Source organism: Mya arenaria, chromosome 14 (genome assembly GCF_026914265.1).
Source record: "Mya arenaria isolate MELC-2E11 chromosome 14, ASM2691426v1".
Classification (NCBI taxonomy): domain Eukaryota; kingdom Metazoa; phylum Mollusca; class Bivalvia; order Myida; family Myidae; genus Mya; species Mya arenaria.
In genome coordinates this window covers 1873767-1894310 of record NC_069135.1, presented here as the reverse complement: position 1 = coordinate 1894310, position 20544 = coordinate 1873767, and the positions used below count along the sequence as shown (strand labels likewise).

The 20544-nt window shown below is 37.2% G+C and overlaps 2 protein-coding genes across 3 annotated transcripts in view; one reads left to right on the top strand and one right to left on the bottom strand.

The window, feature by feature from the left end:
- Nucleotides 1-1180: 1180 nt before the first annotated feature.
- On the bottom strand, nucleotides 1181-7926 carry LOC128217095 (mesencephalic astrocyte-derived neurotrophic factor homolog). The gene is made up of 4 exons (XM_052923978.1): nucleotides 7584-7926; nucleotides 5229-5353; nucleotides 4503-4644; nucleotides 1181-2109 (listed from the first exon to the last, which is right to left on the bottom strand). The coding sequence occupies exons 1-4, from the start codon at nucleotides 7681-7683 to the stop codon at nucleotides 1910-1912; spliced, it is 567 nt and encodes a 188-aa protein (XP_052779938.1). The 5' UTR covers nucleotides 7684-7926; the 3' UTR covers nucleotides 1181-1909.
- A 46-nt stretch (nucleotides 7927-7972) lies between these two features.
- The window catches only part of LOC128217089 (heat shock 70 kDa protein 14-like), a 29003-nt gene continuing 16431 nt past the window's right edge, over nucleotides 7973-20544 (top strand). The window contains exons 1-5 of one of the 2 annotated variants that reach the window (XM_052923972.1): nucleotides 8009-8053; nucleotides 12842-12971; nucleotides 14593-14673; nucleotides 19461-19592; nucleotides 20337-20442. In XM_052923972.1, coding sequence (XP_052779932.1) covers nucleotides 19488-19592; nucleotides 20337-20442 — 211 coding nt within the window. In that variant the 5' untranslated portion in view covers nucleotides 8009-8053; nucleotides 12842-12971; nucleotides 14593-14673; nucleotides 19461-19487. Of the gene's footprint in view, nucleotides 8054-12841; nucleotides 12972-14592; nucleotides 14674-19460; nucleotides 19593-20336; nucleotides 20443-20544 lie in introns of both variants that reach the window. The other variant, XM_052923971.1, reaches the window with a different exon arrangement.

The window sequence follows — 20544 nt, the reverse complement described above, 5'->3', positions numbered from 1 at the left end:
CAAATTATTTCCACGACCCTCGGTCTCAGGTTAAATATAATCCTGAACAAATAAAATATATCAAATTTTCCTTGACCTTGAAAAAGTAAAAAAAACACACTTAGATTTCCCTGACCATGGGAACCCAGTTATATAGCAACACATTCCAAGTCCAGAAAGATGCTGTGACCTTGATCTAAAGATAGGGACACTGCCACACTGGTATTTTGCACTCATGCTGTTGGTCATTTCCGCCTATCAATAAAAAAGATCTGGCCATCATGAATGAGAACGATATGGAGCGGACAAAAACGGGATGGACCGACTGACGGACAGACGTGAGGACGCGTATGATTCCAATATAGCCCCCACTTCTCATTGTGAAGCAGTGGTGTATAAAGACGACGACTCAATTTTGTGACAATAAGGGACTTTTCTTGAAAAGACCAGCTTAATTGCAAATGGAACTGAAAGAAAATTGTTTAAAGAAGTATATTAATTTGTTCTCATTTATTTTCAAAAATATCTATCTTCAAAATAACAATTAGGAACAATATACATGTACAGCAATGAAACCATTCAGCATTTACAGCTTATTGACATTGCTTTAGGTACTACATGTCACAGTCACAGCAAAATACATGAACATACATTACTCACTCTGACAGTACAATACATACAGTTTCACAAGAAGGACTACCCACTTTGCATTACATAATTCATTATAATTGGAAATATAGACCATGTGGCCCCATGATTTGTACACGATGATACAGTTTACTTTTCTTGTATACTTTTCTTGTATCGATTACTTTCTTGGAACTATTCTTGTCAGAAGGAGTATGTATGTAAACAATACAATAAATAAAATACTAGTTGAATCATTTGAATGTAGTATACTGTCATCACCCTGTACAAAAAGTGGTCACTAAAGAAATTCGCAAAGATTTAACACGATGATGATAATTGCAGTACACAGTGTGCAATTTATATTATATATTATATATATTAGATCAAGACAAAACATTATGCAATATAGACACCTGACAAGGCCTGAGTAATGAATGGTTCAGTGTAAAAACTAGTGGCTCAACTAGTTTGTGTCAAACTTCCTTGAGGAAAAACTAACAACTCGAAGACCTGACAACTGATGTCCTTCCACATAACTCATTTTCAAGAACAGGTAACAACAAATTCAACATAAAGCATTTTACATTTTGTTTAATGGAGTTTTAACAAACTTTGCTATTTTAAAATACAACATACAGAAACATAACGTGCATAGTAATGTAACACACACTTGTTATCATATGATTTGAAGGTCAAACATGAAGATCTTCCATGGTGGAGTATAACAATGATTAATGATTGAAGACAATGGTAAGCATTGGTCAATTATAAATTCATTTTTATATAAATTCACATTTTCCAACTAATATTCACTAAATCAATATACTGTTTAAAGATTATTCGAATAGTAAAATTCATAAATAAATCTACCCTCATCACAAATTTAATCATAACCTAATATCATTCTTATTAATTTTTTTTAGACTAATGAAGTTAATTTAACATGTTAGACAAAAATACCATAGTTTTAACTGAATATATAAAAAGGAATGTTTTTACTCTTGTTGGTAATGAATGCAGAGCAAATGTGATAATATTTCAAAGAAGTAAATACACTTCACAGTTGAGTCTTTTCATACATGTGTGTCTATGATTTTGCTAAATTGACCACCTGGACGGGAGAATATTAAAAGATCCGTCATTATAGAGAGTGCATGAAACAAAATAGAACTCTTATAATTCTGTATAAACTCTATAGTTGCTTTGATTTCATATGACTACTGCAAACTGAGTTATGGATCTCCAATTCCCGCTATAATCAATTTGTATTTAAGAAACCTAGGCACTAATAAAAAAGTCATCAAAGCTCATCCCTGGCTTTAAGTTTAGCATAAGCCTCGGGTGCATGTTTGGGCATAAGCTCTTTCACAGCTCGTACAAAGTCAGACTTCTCGGAGCAGCCCCTGCATGCTCGTTCCTCGTCCCAGTCGGATAGAATCTTCTTCAGGTCCTTAACCTTGAGCTTCTTGAATTCAACCTCAGAAAGGTCCAACTTCTTCTCTGAAAAACAAATGGAATAGCTAATAGAGTTAAACATTTAACTAAAGAATAATGAAAAGGTGCTGCCCCTGTCCTTTTTTTGTCAGCACATTTCTGCCCTCATACAGACCAGCATGAGCACCTTTCTGCCCACATAGAGACCAGCATGTGCACAATTCTGTCTTCATGGAGACCAGCATGTGCACCATTCTGTCTTCACAGAGACCAGCACATGCACCTTTCTTCCCACACAGAGACCAGCATGTGCACCTTTCTGCCCACATACCGACCAGCATGTGCACCATTCTGACTTCATACAGACCAGCATATGCACCTTTCTGCCACATAGAGACCAGCATGTGCACAATTCTGTCTTCATACAGACCAGCAAGTGCACCTTTCAGTCTTCATACAGACCAGTATGTGCACCTTTCTGTCTTCATACAGACCATCATGTGAACCTTTCTGTCTTCATAGAGACCAGCATGTGCACCATTCTGTCTTCATACAGACCAGTAAGTGACCATTCTGTCTTCATACAGACCATCATGTGCACCTTTCAGTGTTCATAGAGACCAGCATGAGCACAATTCTGTTTACAGAGACCATCATGTGCACCTTTCTGCCACAAAGAGACCAGCATGAGCACCTTTCTGTCCACAGAGAGACCAGTATGTGCACCATTCTGTCTTCATAGAGAACAGCATGTGCACCATTCTGTCTTCATTAAGACCAGTTATGCACCATTCTGTCTTCATAAAGACCCATATGTGCAGTGTGCACCATTCTGTCTTCATACAGACCAGCATGTGCACCTTTCTGTCTTCATAGAGACCAGTATGTGCACCATTCTGTCTTCATACAGACCAGTATGTGCACCATTCTGTTTTCGTACAGACCAGCATGAGCACCTTTCTGTCTTCATAAAGACCGGTATGTGCACCTTTCTGTCTTCATACAGACCAGCATGTGCACCATTCTGTCTTCATACAGACCAGTATGTGCACCATTCTGTCTTCATACAGACCAGCATAAGCACCTTTTTGCCCACACAGAGACCAGCATGAGAACCTTTTTGCCCCATACAGACCAGCATGTGCACCTTAGTGCCCTCATACAGACCAGCATGTGTACCTTAGTGCCCACATACAGACCAGCATGTGCACCTTAGTGCCCTCATACAGACCAGCATGTGCACCTTAGTGCCCTCATACAGACCAGCATGTGCACCTTAGTGCCCTCATACAGACCAGCATGTGCACCTTAGTGTCCTCATACAGACCAGCATGTGCTACTTAGTGCCCTCATACAGACCAGCATGTGCACCTTTCTGCCCACATAGAGACCAGCAAATGCACTTTTGCCCTCATACAGACCAGCATGTGTACCTTAGTGCCCACATACAGACCAGCATGTGCACCTTAGTGCCCACATACAGACCAGCATGTGCAGCTTAGTGCCCTCATACAGACCAGCATGTGCACCTTAGTGCCCTCATGGAGACCAGCATGTGTACATTAGTGCCCTCATACAGACCAGCATGTGCACCTTAGTGCCCTCATACAGACCAGCATGAGCACCTTTTGCCCACATGGAGACCAGCATGTGCACCTTAGTGCCCTCATACAGACCAGCATGTGCACCTTAGTGCCCTCATACAGACCAGCATGTGTACCTTAGTGCCCTCCTACAGACCAGCATGTGCACCTTAGTGCCCTCATACAGACCAGCATGTGCACCTTAGTGCCCTCATACAGACCAGCATGTGCACCTTAGTGTCCTCATACAGACCAGCATGTGTACCTTAGTGCCCTCATACAGACCAGCATGTGCACCTTAGTGCCCTCATACAGACCAGCATGTGTACCTTAGTGCCCTCCTACAGACCAGCATGTGTACCTTAGTGCCCTCATACAGACCAGCATGTGTACCTTAGTGCCCTCATACAGACCAGCATGTGTACCTTAGTGCCCTCATACAGACCAGCATGAGCACCTTTTTGCCCACATGGAGACCAGCATGTGCACATTCTGTCTTCATGGAGACCAGCATGTGTACCTTAGTGCCCTCATACAGACCAGCATGTGCACCTTAGTGCCCTCATACAGACCAGCATGTGTACCTTAGTGCCCACATACAGACCAGCATGAGCACCTTTTTGCCCACATACAGACCAGCATGTGCACCTTTCTGCCCACATACAGACCAGCATGAGCACCTTTTTGCCCACATGGAGACCAGCATGTGCACACTTCTGTCTTCATGCACCTTTCTGACTTCACTAACTTCACTGCATAACTGTTAATCTTGCAGTGAAAGTAAAACAGATCTTAATGATCGTAATATCAATTGTCTCTTAGACTGATTTCGTTTAAAGCCCATCTTATTTTTTGTTTGAGTTCAAGCATTCTCACCATATTTCAGATCACATATCTGAGGATCAGCATCTTGCAATTTTTCACAGACTTTCACAAGAGGGAGATGGTTCTTGAACGGTGAAGACATAATCTTCAGGATGTTTGTTGCTGAGGTCTCAGCCCCTCCAATATAGTAGCACTGAAATATATGAAACAAAATTATAAAGACATAAAGACAATTCACCAATTTACCTCGCTTCAAGAGCCTTGTTCAAGATTAATTGGGTCAGACATCGAACAACTTGATTTTATTTGAAATGTGAACAAAATGCTTGTTACAATATAAAATATCAACAAATGATTAAGAATAAGTCTTTTGTTTAGTTATTTAAAAATATGACAGTGAATGCTTTATTCAAAGCATAAGTAACACCATTGAAAATTGACCTACGTCATGCTTGAATAAACAAAATTCTGACAGTTGTTTTTCATATTGTTCATGAAATTTTCTTAGCAAAATAACATTTTTAAAATGACTTTTTTTAACTTATTGACCAGAACGCTTTGCTTGTTTGCAAACAGTTAAGAGTAAGGTCTTTAATATAGTTGTGTGGCCAGTGTTGATGTAAATTTAATACACAAACAGTTTTTCAGATGCTATATGAAAAATCTGCAGAACTGCCACTATAAATGAGAATTAAAATTAATTAACATGTATACTACTAAATATTTTTCTACAAACATGATAAATATACTGATTTTCCATGTATACTTCATACTTACAAATCGCTCATCTCTGTCTTTTACAGTTTTGCAAAACTTTTTAAACAGTGTCTCTATTTCGCCTGGAGCTTTTTCCTTTACATCCGGATACTTCTGTTCAAATTTTCTGAGCACATTGACACAAACTGAAACAAAAGGAATTTATTATTATTTATTTTTTTAAACTTAAGTACTTATAAAAACTCATTAAAAATGTTTGAGGAAATATGAAAATATCAAAACTATGATAAATTACGCCTGGCCCTATGTTAATATTGTTATGTTTGTGTAAACAATTTTTATAAGAGCAATGAAAAATATTATCATAAAGATTCTCATCCTTTTCTGAAACCCTTATAAGTTAATGTGTTTGATACTTAATTGACAAATTATTGGTTGATTTTGTTGTACTTGTACATCTCATAATTGAGACGTTTTCTTTGATTCAACTATCCTGATGAGAATTAATGTTTAAGTCGTGTGAGAATATATAACATGACTAGAGAATGTCTGCAACTCCATTTAGTGTGAGAACGAGTCAATCTGTGTATTTTCACAAAATAGTAAGTTAAGTTTAACCTCCCGAGGAGAGGTACACCCAGTGCGGGGTTCAAATCACAACCATAGTAACACTAATAATAACCAATTCACCTAACAGGGAGGCCAATTCTTTCAACAGCATTCAACATTTTCCTTCTCCCATTGCAGACACACTTGCCTTTTACTTTCAACACCAGTCAAGTTAACCTGTATGAAAAGTGTGCCTGTTGCATGGCTAGAACCCACAACCACCTGTACACTGTTGTGTGGGGCTAGAAACACCAGGAACTAGTCAAATCATACCCTGACCATTTCTTACCCTCCGATTTTTGGTCATTTCGTATCCTATTTTTTAGTTTGGTTTGAGTCCAGAAATACAATGCTTAAATGAATAAAGACGTATCGTATTAACCATTTAGGGACCTTTGACCATGCCCCTCCTCCCCCTCATTCTATTATCTTTCGTGGGCTAAAACCCGGGAACCCCTTTGATTTTCATAAGTACATACAAAAGAGTATTCGAGGTGGTTTGTACGCCCGGATTTAATACTTCATTGTGTTTGTGGGTTGTTTGTCATAGTTGTTGGTGGTTGGAGAGGTGTGGGGAAGTCTTTTTTCTTGTTGTGTATTGTGAACTAGTTGTGTATCGGAGGCTGATGTATTGCTATCAAGCGGGAGCTGATACGAATTGTATGTGTCTTAACAGTTTTGTGGAATCGCTTGCTATGTCTCATTGCACAATCGCGTGAAGAAAGACACGCAAACAATGCAATTTCACTTACCATCAATACATGTAGATACAAATCATCAACATCATTTAAACATTTGTCATAATAGGAAAGTATACTAATTGAATGAAGGCATATATATAAGATTAAAATCATAAACCATACATTTTAAATGCATACAATACTCGCCTCAATATCGATATGGCCATGTTATTGTGAGATATTGGTCCACGTCTGTTACCTATTAGTAATGAGACCCCGCTGTGATAGATTCCTATCAGGTGGTCATTATTTGGAACCATGCTGTCACTGATTACTAAAATATGATGTGTATTGGATCTCATGCCAGAAATCCTATCCAATTTTCGATAAATAAGGAAACCTCTGTATGCCTGCATATACCTGGATTTTCAGCATATATGCAGAATGTTCCAGTCAGTGGTTTTGGGCTAAGGGTTAAAGCTGACTTGGTTCTCCATGCAATTTTTATCAGTTATCTGCAAACAGCTAAATAGTATTACCCCCCCCCCCCCCCACCCGAGCCGAGTACAAACCACCTTGCATACTCTATTTATGTACTTATAAAAATGAAAGGGGTTCCAAGGTTTTCGCCCCCCCCCCCCCCTACTCTGACTTCCCCACCCCTCTCCAACCATCAACAGCTACGGCATACAACCCACGAACACATTAAAGTATTAAATCTGAACGTACAATCCACCTTGAATACTGTATATATTGTATATACTTATGAAAAATTACGTGGTTTTCGGGTTTTCCCAGGTTTTTGGTAATTCAACCGACCGGTCAGGCACGAAATGACTATCTAAAGAGTACGAAATAACCAAAAATTGGAAGGTATGAAATGGTCAGGGTTTGAAATGACTATAAACCGAACCAGCCCCCTAATTAGCTCAATTGGTAAGAGACCTGTGCAATTGTTCTGGGGGTTGTGAGTTCGAGCCCAACACCGGGTGCACTTTTCCTCCTCCTAGGTTTACTTTAACACTATTTCTGCGATCTCAAGCTAAGTAAGCCGCTGGTTCTTGCCCACTTACAGTAACAATTACATACACTACAGTACTTCATTGATTTTTTTTTAAAAACATACCTTCACAGTCCTCTTCTTTTAATGGTTTCTTGCCTGAAGTAGCTACACAAAGCACCATCAATGTCACACAAGCACACAATAACGATGAATTCTGAGACATTATGAGCTTTATGATTTTTGACAGATCTGTCAAAACAAATGTTCACACCAATATTTTTTTGAAAATTGAAATGAAAAGTTTTTATATTGTTATAGAATCACACATAAAACAGTGTAATCAAATGAATAACACTCTGATTCTGTTTGTTTTACGCTAGAACAGATTATATTAAATAACCCTTTTACTCTAGAAAAATCAACGTGTTCCTCAGTGAAGTAGTGATACATTTGGCGCTTTCTGATTGGTCATAAGAAATACCGGCGTTTCACATCCGGATTGAAATCTCTCGCGATATTTATCGTGATCCAAGATGTCAGCGGCCTATGGAGTGCATTTTGGCTGTTCATCAGCATGTTTGGCTGTTAACAGGGTAATAAACAGGTCCTTATAGTACAAAATTAATATAAATCTAAAAATACCGTGATTTATCGCTTTTCCACTGTTTTCAATTTTCTTAAGGCTGTAAGTTGCTGTCTTTTACTGGCATTAAAATATCCGTACTCAATCTGCTTCATACCAGTAAAGAACATCTCCTAACAACCAGTGATAAACACTTGAAATGTAAACTCAAATTGATAGAATGGTCCGCGGAAAACGAGCAACACGGTGAAAGTAGCTAAGGCAGATTTAGCGAGAGAAAAGGGTACCGTACTGTGGAAAAATTTACTTTTAAAACTTACTGTGGAAAGTGAGAGTTCTGTGAAGAGTGGACATTTTGTGAAAACAATGTCATGAAATCATGATAAGTTGTTGAATTGTGTCACATGAAATGATAAACAACCCGAAAATGTGGCTCTGCATCATACATTCTTGGCGGAAACACCTAGGAAAAGGAAAGCATCAAAATTACGATTTGTGTCAGTAATGGCAAAAATCGTTGAGTAAAATAAAAGTCGTAGTTCCGTGACCATTGTTCTATTCAATCAAAGTGTAATATCTTTTGAGTTTACAGAAAAGGAATGACAGAAATATTTACATTTTACAAAAAAAAATTCCACGCCCTGTTCAAACATAACAAATTCAATTTAAATGTGAGTCATTCACACATGCCGCTTTCTGTGCAAATAATATTTATAACTGCATCTACAGTACACTCCACGCGGAACTACCACTTTCCTCGGTGACTCGGAGGCGTTTTTAATTTATCGGGGATTTCCGCCGAGTACGCAACCTTTTTCCTCGCTAAATATGACCGAGTTGCACCGAGTTAATCGTTATCTATGGAGGGTTTTATTGCCGGTAGCGCCAGTGATCATATCGATTTATTGACCTAATCGCGGAAACTCCGCGTTTTGTTACCTATATCATTGAATGTGTTGACTTTTATTGATGATTCACTGTACATGTAGAATTGTTTAAGTGTGGTACAAGTTTTAAAGTTTATTGGCAGATCGTTTTACAAAAATGTCATGTCTTTGTTTTCTCAATCCCTTGATTGCCCTTGTTGTTTATTTAATCCTCCAATAAATATTTCACACTTCCACTTTCTACATGCAATACATCGTTTAGGATGGGTATTTACTAATTAACTTGTCACAGTGGTGTACGTATACGGTTAGGTAATCTAGCCAGGATAAAAGATGAAAATCAATAATCTTTGTATGTGAAATTTGGTAAGTGTGAAAGTTACGATTGATGTTAGGTACGCGAAATAAATTATTTTTATGAACAATTACGGGTGTAGCAAAAACTATCAAAAAAATTAAACAAAATTAGATACAGTGGGAGATTCTTATCGGTTTTCCTCCGAGTTTCGCGGTGTTTTTACCTCCGAGTAACGCGGCGATTGTAATTATGCGGTCCACTGATTAGCCTCGGTGGGTGAACGAATAAAAACGCCGAGGAAAGAGGATTATGATCAATTGGATGTCATGTCCGCGATGACCAAAATCCGCCGAGGAAAACAGAAAGTGGTAGTTCCGCGTGGAGTGTACTGTAACAAGCGAAACAATCTTAACGTTAGTTTGAACAGTAGCATAGAATCCATCAAAACACACACAGATTTAAAGTAAAAACACCACTACACACTAATTTTCAGTGACATGATATGTTTTTCAAGTCAGATCCAATACTATGATTGTTTTAAAACTGAGTGCTGTTTGTCCTCCAGACATGCTCAGGTCTGTCACACAGTATTGTATTCTGAGCTTACCTAACATGTCCAAAGATTTTATTAACCAGGTTTTTACATAGTGAAACCTGGTTATTAGAATGGCGAACGTCGTTGTTTGGGCGGGCGGGCGGCGTCAAACTCACCTATGAAACTGAATAACTTTAGTAAAGGTTGACATATCTTGACCAAACTTGGTCTATAGAAAGAGTATATGGGTACCTTTCATGGGATTGCATTTGGGGTCTCTAGGGTCAAGGTCAAGGTCACTGTTACTAAAAATAGAAAAACGGTTGAAACTGAATAACTTTAGTTAGGGATGACATACCTTGACTAAACTTGGTCTATAGGAAGAGTATATGGAGACCTTTCTTGGGATTGTGTTTGAGATCCCTAGGGTTAAGGTCAAGGTCACTGTTACTAAAAATAGAAAAACAGTTGAAACTGAAAAAACTTTAGTTAGGGTTGACATATCTTGACCAAACTTGGTCTATAGACAGAGTTTATGGATACCTTTCATGTGATTGCATTTGGGGTCCCTAGGGTCAAGGTCACTGTTACTAAAAATAGAAAATGGTTGAAACTGAATATCTTTAGTTAGGGTTGACATATCTTGACCAAACCAGGTATAAAGGAAGGGTTTATGGATACTTTAATGGGATTGCGTTTTGGGGTCCCTAGATTCAAGGTTAAGGTCACTGTTACTAAAAGTAGAAGAATGGTTGAAACTGAATACCTTAAGTTAGGGTTGACATATCCTGCTCCAACTTGGTATAAAGGAAGAGTTTATGGATACCTTTCAATGGATTGCATTTGGGGTCCCTAGGGGCAAGGTCACTGTTACTTAAAATAGAAAAACAGACACAGGCCTAAGTTCTTCTGTCAATCATTACAAACCTGGTTTCGTTGCATTGCGGCGTTTCTTGTTTTAATTAGAGCCATGTGTTCAAGATCTTTTGGGCATACCCTGTATTCTAAATTTAAAAAGATCGAGGATTATTGAAAATTAAATAAAACCATTTTATGATCAATATTTATAATTGTACTGCAGTAAGGCAGCAAAGAGGTCAATGATCAATATTGGGGGAAAACGTAGACGTCATAGGAATTAAGTACGCAAAAACACTAGTTCTGGCTTCCAACACTAGTGTTGGCTTCCATAACTTAATTGTACATATATATTTATTATTTTAAGTATACTACAACTTAAATACATCCTTCATGTATTTTTTGATGGTATTCGCTGAAGTTTTTAAGCTACAAAAACACTGTATTATCATGTTCTATAAATCAATATCAATCTATCAAGGTTATGAATAAAGACATAAAATGATTTTTTTTTAATTTAAGCTAAAATTAATTTATATTTTACAAATTGAGGAAATGAAAAGATATTTTCGAATTTAAAATAAACAGTTAAAAATTATTTTAATAAATGTAAAGAAAGAGGGGCCTTTTGGCACGTATAAAAGCATACAATAGATGAATATTTACCTTAATTAACATTGTTTGTCCCGATATTTTTTTATAATTTTTTCCAAAAATCAATACTTGTATTTGATTTAAATAAACAAAAAGATCTGGGGTGATGGGTGGCGTCTCTATTTAACATCCAATCCGCTGAATAATTGAGATATTGCGTTGACCAGACAGGCTTGCGCACCTCACCGGTATATTTAACCACATGCGGAGACTGAAACTGTCTCCATGCTATGCTTAACAGTATCTAGATAAGTTAATAAAATATTGTAACTTAACACAAATAGATCTATACTTAATTATTTTACTTTTAAAATGTATGGGGAAAATATCTAGCTGTTCTTTCACGGGACTAAAATGATGATAACAATTAGAATATCATCGAACTTGTATTCATGCAAGCCTGACGATTTGTAAACATGATAATTAAACGCACCTGTTAATGTGCTTTGCTGTGGCGTCTACATCAAATTTATCACTCAGGGCGTTTTTGTTGGTAATAAACTGGTTTCGGTTTTATATCGGTTTCAAGAACTGTGTATTTGTTGTAACAGTTTCAAATAAAACCAAAACCAGTTTCAATCGTTTTTTAACGAAAACCGAAACCGGTTTTTGAAACTATCGAAACACCTACCGGAGGCGGTTTCATCGGTTTGTTCCATCCGAAAACTAGTTTACTTTGAAACCAACATGGCGGATAGTGGTCAACTTCGTTTGTTGAAACTCAATCTATTTTTATAACAATGCCTTACAATGGGCAAATGAGCTAAATGAAAAGGGTTACATTAGTAATTGTGTAGCTCCTTCAGGCATACAACTATCGTAATCGGATCAGTTATTTCTTACTCTTCTGATAAGCTCATATTCCAGTAGCTTCTTAAGATTATGTTTTTCTTAATTGTTAAGTATGAGTGTTTTGATTGGACTAAATTTAAAAGCAAAAAAGTTAAAAAAAATCTTAAACTGAAGAAGCGAATGCAATATATTACCTAGACTTCAACAACATGTTACATAATAGTTATAGGATATTAGGAAGAAATACAGTCAAACCAGTTTTAAGCGACCAGTCAAAACCAAAAACTAGGACAGTGTGGTCTTTGAAAAAGGTGTTCAATCAATGCAGAACGCTTTTATAAGAGCGTTCTAGAATAGTTTCTTTTGGCATTAAGCTACCAGCTGTCATTAATAATCTTCAATACTGTTTGTTAATGACCGTCTAAGAATAAGATACAGTCAATCTGTATTTAGCGGATCTATTCCCTAAATATGGCACTGTGCATAACAATGGTTATTAAATTCTGAATAAAAGAGCCAGGCGACGATCCTTTTTTTCTTGCAAATGTGTCAACGACATGTTCGGCGTTGATATTGCGTTCGCTGTAAATGTTCATCAAACCCATGCCTGACATTCGCTCAGTTGTCATGGTACTCCTCAAATACGTTTTGACTCGACACATTGTCGGAAATGAGCGCTCAGCCGTGGCCGTTGCTACTGGCATACACAACAGAACCATGAGGCAGATCCTTATGTTAGGATGCCTCAGTAGCTACGTCCAATGCTTTTTCCAGGGTTGAGTAGGGAGCGGGTGAAGTTACAGTCCACTTCGCTGTCCAACGTTGACACTCTCGCTCGAAAGTCGGCTCGTCATCTGGCAGGTCTAACTTGAACTCCTGGAATATTTCTATCGTTACGGCATGGGTGAGACCGTCGACCTGCAAATAAATCTTTATTGTATTTTCACACTTATGCCATTTAAATATATGCGGCCAATGATCCGGTGCTTATTAGATTAAAGGGTTTCATTTGTTTCATTAGGATTTTCTTATTATTGTGGAAACGATCAATAATTATTTAATTTTAATATCTTTAAAGCATGCGCATGTAAATGTATTCAGATATTAACCCGTTCACTGGCAGGCAAGTCGTGTACATGCGCGATATTTTTTTCAACTTCCGATTTTGTTTTCTCACACTCCCTTGACCTTTTGGTAATATCATTGTGAAAATGTCAAAGAACTTGGATCCAAATGAGACGCCGAGCTACTCGGCGTCTCATTCAGATTTTAGTTGTTTGAATATATAACGATACTCGGGGTAAGGCAGTGAACGGGTTAAAACCTACATTGTATTACCAATGTAGTTTTATGATTGGTGCATTGCAGCACAAACTATTCGTTTCATTCCTTGATTACACTACCTTTGGAGGCAGCAGATACTGTACCTTGTTATTACCGAAACAGTTTCGTGTATCAAATGCGGTGCGTACGAATTCACTTCGTTTTTTGTTATCACACATGTTCCGTGAATTGTTCTCAAATCGAAGATAAGAGTATTTATGTGATAAAAGGGCATATCAAAAGTAGATTGAAGGTCTTGCAGGGCACACCACATGCAAAACAAACAGCCACCCAATCAGATCAAGACCAGACGGCACAGAAAGGCGGTGCAACGATGACTCTGCGATGACGAATCTACTCCTCGAGCCGGGATAGTAAACAAACGGTTGTGGATAAGCTAAGAGAAGAATTTCGATAAGGATGTTTTAATAAACATGCAAGATGTATCATAACATTATATAGTACTGACCTGGAAGGGAACTTATACTGGTGAACGTTGTTCCAAGTTGCGGTTAATAGCTCTTTCTTCTCACTGTCGTCTAGTTTTTGCCCGAAAATATCACTGTAAGGCGGATTAAATGTCTGTTCAGTCATTTTTAAAAGTCCCGCCTTGTAAACATCGTTCGGATCATTTACCAGGAGGTCAACAGGATCCACACCGATTTGGTAGGTTATGGGAAAGTAACGCATGTATAACTTAAGTTGAGATCTACATCGTGATCACCTTTTTTTGCGGAATTTAGGTATTACACTATAAAAACCAACAAACGATAAAATTCTGACGTAATCATTTCTTATACCCCCCCCCCCCCCCCAGCCTTTACTTTTTATTGCATTTTTGGAACTTTTATTTTTTCGCTTTTTTCTGACGAACTGTACGCATTGGCATACTGGCGTATGCCTGGGTACGCACCTGCCATGTACTTTAATTTTTATTCTGCGTCAACCACTATTTTTCTGGAGATGAACTTTGAAATTACTTGAAGCAATTCAATGGAACTTGTAACATTGATAGATGGCAATCTGGAGTTGTGCACACTGTATGGCACAATCATTCTAACTCTTTATCACATTATTGGAGAGTAATCTCCCCTTTAACTTTGATTTTCAAGCAAAGCTTGTTTCGAGCAGAACTCAGAAACCATTGTAAGGTATTGAATGAAAATTGACAGATGGTGATTAAAGTGTTTTTATTTTTCCAGGATGACAAGACAGAGGTGATAGCCAATGATCTGGGTGATAGAACTACACCGTCTATTGTGGCATTTACAGAACATGAACAGGTAATTACAGTGTGTAACTGTAAAGTATGGAATCTGTATGGTGTGGATCTGCACAGTGTGGATCTGTACAGTGTGGGTCTGAACAGTGTGGAATCTGTACGGTGTGTATCTGTATGATGTGGACCTGTATGGTGTGGATCTGTACAGTGTGGATCTGTATGATGTGGATCTGTACAGTTTAGCTTGACTATTCGAAGAATAAGGAGAGCTATACTACTCACTCTGGCGTCGGCATCGCGGCGTCAGCGTCACACCTTGGTAAAGGTTTTGGCTGCAAGCACCCAAAGGTTAATATCTCAGCAACTACTTGATGAATTGCATTGAGACTTTATACAATGGTACTCAACCATCCAACGTACTAAATTTTCCAAGTTAGATAGCTCTAGTTTGCATTTAATGCAAATAATTGCCCTTTATTATTCGACTTAGAAATTCTGGTTAAGGTTTTGTGTGTAAGCACACAGGTTAATATCTCAACAACAACTTGAGGTATTGCATTGAGACTTTATACAATGTTACTCAACCATCCGACCGACTTAATTAACCAAGTAAGATAACTTTAGTTTGAATTATATTCAAATAATGGCCCCTTTTTTATTCAACATAGAAATTCGGGTTAAGGTTTTGCATGTAACCACATTTAAGTCAATATCTCAGCAAATGTATCATGTATTGCATTGACACTTTTCTCAGAGGCTCCCAACCATTTAACCTTCTTATTTAATCAAGTAAGATAACTCTGTCTTTCAAATTATATAATTTTTTACCCTTTATTATGCGACTTAGAAATTCTGGTTATGGTCTTGCATGTTAGCACACATAGGATAATATCTCAGCAACTACCTGATGTATTGCATTGAGACTTTATACAATGGTATTCAACCACCCAACCTACTTGAATAACCAAGTTAGGTAACTGTAATTGCAAAAAATGGCCCTTTATTATCAGACTTAGAAATTCTGGTTAAGCTTTTGCATGGAACCACATTAATGTTAATATCTCAGCACATCATGTATTGCATTGAAATTTAATCTAACAGTGATCCATGCATGTTTGGCCAAAACTTTTCAATCCTTACACTTAAAAGCGGCAGAATAGTCGAGCGCGCTGTCTCTGTGACAGCTCTTGTTAATTTTTTCATTGTTTTACAATCATTGAAGATATTAACTTGAAACTTAATAAACTAATTTGCAGTAGTGATGAGCTTTTCAAGTTATATTTCTCCAACTTAAATATTGTAAGAGTCATGGACCTTTGTAAATGATTATACATATGCATATTTTTTATGATTTTTAGCTCTACTGGCCAAAGGCCAGAAGAGCTTATGCGATGGTAATGTGTACGTAGTATGTGCATCCGTGCGTCCGTGCGTCTGTAAACAATTGCTTGTGAACACGATACAGTCTTCAGTTTTGATTGTATCTCGATGAAACTTGTACAGTATCTAGATATCCATTAGAGCTCGGTTCCTTTCGAAAACCAGCCAGATCCGCCCATGCATGCCTAGATTATGGCCCTTGATAGTATAAAAAATGCTATTGTGTAAACAATTGGTTGTGAACACGAAACAGTCTTCAGTTTTGATTATATCTCGATGAAACTTGTACAGTATGTAGATATCCATTAAAGCTTGGTTCCTTTCGAAAACCAGCAAGATCCGCCCATGAATGCCTAGATTATGGGCCATGAAAGTTTTAAAGAAATGCTTTCTATTTTTAGCCAGGTCTGCATGAGCGAATTCTATTTTTAGCCAAGTTTACATGTATATGTTAATTCAAGTCTAGAGTTAAGGGAGACAATTTGCAAGTCTAGGATTTTGAGAGAAAATTTGCTTTTTGCTTCTGCAGTTGATTTTGTGAATTACTCTGCCTTGTTCTTGTTGAAAGCCCAAAGGCCATTTTTTAGCTTTAAGTTCTGTAGTTTGCGCATTCATCTTAACAAAATTGGTTGTGAATGTTTAAGTTATGCACCTGGTGTCATTACTGGCCACACCCAGGGTTCACAGGTTTGGTAAACATAAATCTGGAAAGGTTTGAAAATCTTTTTGTGTGTACGTGCATCCATCTCAGCACAATTGATTGTGAATGTTTGTTCAAATTGATCAATGTTGTCCTAGGATGCCCTTGACTTTGACCTTTTGACCAACTTTTTTTAACTTTTAAAACTACAGAAAATTTTACTATAAGTACAGTTTTGAAAGCATTTTTTTTGTCAGATGACTTTTTCTTGGCACATATTAAAATAGTTCATGCAACTAATCTGCTTACAATACTTTCTGGGCTCAGATGTTGAACGTGCTACATTTTCAGGTAACCCAAACACAAAACATAAACTATATGTCTGTTGCCTTTTACCCATACATACATGCTCTGGATTGATATGACCACAAAAGCCATGCCAGTAGAGCATAGGCCCTTTTGGGCCTCTTGTTTATTCACCCTTCAAGCAGGACAAATTATAGTTTCACTTGTTGCATACAGGTGGGCAGCATCCAGTATGTTGTTCAATCAATAACTTAAGAACCCTTTGTTAAATCAGGTTAGCCCTAGAGGGCCGGCCATCTTGTATTGGCTCTCTTGTTGTATTTTGCTGACAACAATTACCAAAAGTTTCAAACACAAATAATAATTCATCATTAAGATTTCAAACTATAGTTTCTCTTACAGTACAATTGATTTGATAATCAAGTTTACAATCAAGCATATGCTTTGATGTGATGAAAAATTGCTTTTTTAATTGTACTGAGCAATGCGCACACCAACAAAGTGGATTTGTTGAAGTGTTCTTGTTCCTAAAAGTACAAAGTTCATTTTTTGGTGCGCACACCAACAAAGCACTTTTATATTTGATATAATTGAACATAAGGCACCAAAGTACCTTTGGTTTTGCGCATTTTGGTTATGTAATACCCAACTTTGTTATACAAAGTTTTGTGGAAGTGAACATCGCTTTTCTAGATTTTATGTGGTTTTCTAACTTCACATAATACAGTGTTGCCATAATATGATAATTTTCCCTTTATAAAGACAACTTGCAATCTTATCAAAGGCCTCACTGATCCAAATTAGGAATCCAATCATTTAGACAATCCTCCGTTTTCTCTTTCTTAACATAAAACATAAACAGCAATATGAAAATCTTTGTAATTATCACTCAGACAAAGTCTTTCACAATGTGGTCCTGTTTTGAAATGTTTATGGCCTGCAACTAGTATGCAGGCTCTACAGCATTCCCACTTTTCCCTATTAATTCTACCTTCCCTACTGCTCTAAAAGACCTACTTTTTTCTTCTTTTGTTATACACAATGTATTTTCTACTGTTCAGAAGTACATTTTCCTACTTGCAGGGTTCAAATTTAGACTCGCATACTCGCAAATTGCGAGCGACATTTGCAAATTGTGAGTGACTTTTATTCAAGCTTGCAAAATTCTGCGAGTGGCTTTTTCTGGACCAGAAAATGTTAAAAGGAAAGTAGAAGAAATATGAACTTAACTCCGCTGCGTAGTCGAGTCTTAACACCCTATAAGTGGCATGTTTACACTACCAGCATAAAAAAGACAATACGGAGTCACGCTCTAGTAAGTTTTCAAAAATAGAACAAATACGGAAAAGGCCAAGTTTGATCTTTTCTACTTAGAATTTACGTTAAAGTTTGCGCACTACCTCAAATATTTTCAAAGTCCATTGACATCTGGCTTTGCACACTTGTTCACCATCATGCCCCCAACCTGTACACAGGAAGAGGGTAACTCTATCAAGCATTTTGACAAAATTATGCCCCTTTTTCTACTTTGAATTTACGTTAAAGTTTGCGTACCAGCTCAAATATTTTCAAAGTCCATTGACATCTGGCTTTGAAACTTTGCACGCTTGTTCACCATCATACCCCCAACCTGTACACAGGAGGAGGTAACTTTATCAAGCATTTTGTCAAAATTATGCCACATTTTCGACTTAGAATTTACGTTACGTTACCTTTCGCCAAAACTTTTCAATCCATACACCGAAAAGCTGCGGAATAGTCAAGCGCGCTGTCTCTGTGACAGCTCTTGTTTCATTCGCAGCACTCTGTCCTTTTTAAAAACTGGCTAAAACTCAACTATAATTTCTTCTTCAGTCAAAATGGCTGGTCCTGAATAATTAGGTTTTAATGCTTTTTCACTGATTACCTTGTGTACCACGGTATTTTTCAGGCAATTCAGTATCATTCAAACAATACTGATCGATTAAGTGGCCACATACCTAACCTATTCAATTTTTAAGAAGCCTGTCATTCACAGCTTAGATTCATCAAAGTATCACTAAAGTAGGGCATTAATATTGAAATTTGAAGATTAAAAATTGTAAGTAAATGATTGTAAAAAATCCTTATTTTCCTACTTTGAAAACAGATTTCAGACATTAGAAGGTCAGGCTGCCAAGGAGGACATAGCATTGTATTCTAACTCAAGTGCAGGCAGTGGATCAGGCTGCCAAGGAGGGCATAACATTGTATTCTCACTCAAGTGCAGGCAGTGGGTCAGGCTGCCAAAAAGAGGATAATATTGTATTCTCACTCACTTGCAAACTATTGGTTAGGGTGCCATACAGGGCATGATATTGTATATTCCTAACTTGCAGGCTGTGGGTCAGACTGCTTAACAGGGCATGTTTTTGTTATATCTCTCACTTGCAGCCTGCGGGTCAGACTTCTTAACACGGCATGATTTTGTTATATCTCTCACTTGCAGGCTGTGGGTCAGGCTGCCTAACACAGCATGATATTGTATTCTTTCTCACTTGCAGGCGGTGGGTCAGGCTGCCAAGCAGGGCATGATCCGGAACTTACAGAACACCGTCTGCCATGTTAAGCAGATTCTTGGCCGCAGATTTGATGATCCTGTTGTTACACAGTATAAACGAACTGCTAGTGCCACGGTTAGTGAATAATCCAGGCCCCAGTTTCTTGAAAGTCTCCAGTTCTTACTTAACTAGGTACACTATTTTAAATCCTGTTTATATTGTAAACAGAAATGAGAAAAAAACAAGTCAAGTTCTTTCATATTTTGAATATTTTTAACCATATTTTGTGCATCAGCTCCCTTATAAGGTCTTTAAATATGCAAAGAACTGAGGATTTAGCAGATTCATTTTGAGGGTAATTACATAATTACTTTTTTGCCCTATTACAACTTATTTTAACCTTTGGACCAAAAATCTATTTCTATATAATCTCTGAGAGAATATGGTCCCATCAAAGTAAAAACAAACAAAGTTTTGAACCATGCTAGGCTGTCATGTGGTAAAATGACTTTATTGAGTTATTGAGTAATTATTTTATTTTATTATTATAGTATTTTTAAGTAACTGGGACCTGATATTGTATAATTTCTCTTTAAAAAAGAAAATGTGAATGTTTATCATTTTTTTATTGAAAGGTTCATCCCAAAAGATTGCTCTCTCATGATGTACCGGTATAAGTAAAATAACTCTTGAACTTACTAGGTGAACAGAAATTTAGTTCTCTCCTATAATATCAGAAACATTTTGGTATTGTACAGTTATGTCAAGAAAGTGTTCATTTTCAAATGTTGTATTGGCGTGTTACGACACTTGTGTCAAGTTTTTAAGATTATGTTCTTAATATTTTTAACGATTTATATGGTCAAAGGTATTTTCTAGGTTTTAGATAAAAATGGGGACCCAATGTATGAAGTTGACTACAAGGAGTCAAGAAAGATGTTCACTCCATCTCACATTGCCGTGACCATTTACAAGAAAATGTTGGGTAAGTCCATTCATGTTTGAAGTAAAGGGTCATGTGCGCATCATATTGTTTTGTTTACTAAAATACTTTTTGAAATGACAATGAAATTCATTATAAAGTGTA

Coding starts and splice junctions, on each gene's coding strand:
- LOC128217095 (XM_052923978.1), bottom strand. CDS start 7,683: ATGTCTCAGAATTCATCGTTATTGTGTGCTTGTGTGACATTGATGGTG. Junction 5,354..7,583: donor AAAAGAAGAGGACTGTGAAG/GTATGTTTTTAA, acceptor CTTTTGTTTCAG/TTTGTGTCAATGTGCTCAGA. Junction 4,645..5,228: donor AAGACAGAGATGAGCGATTT/GTAAGTATGAAG, acceptor CATATATTTCAG/TGCTACTATATTGGAGGGGC.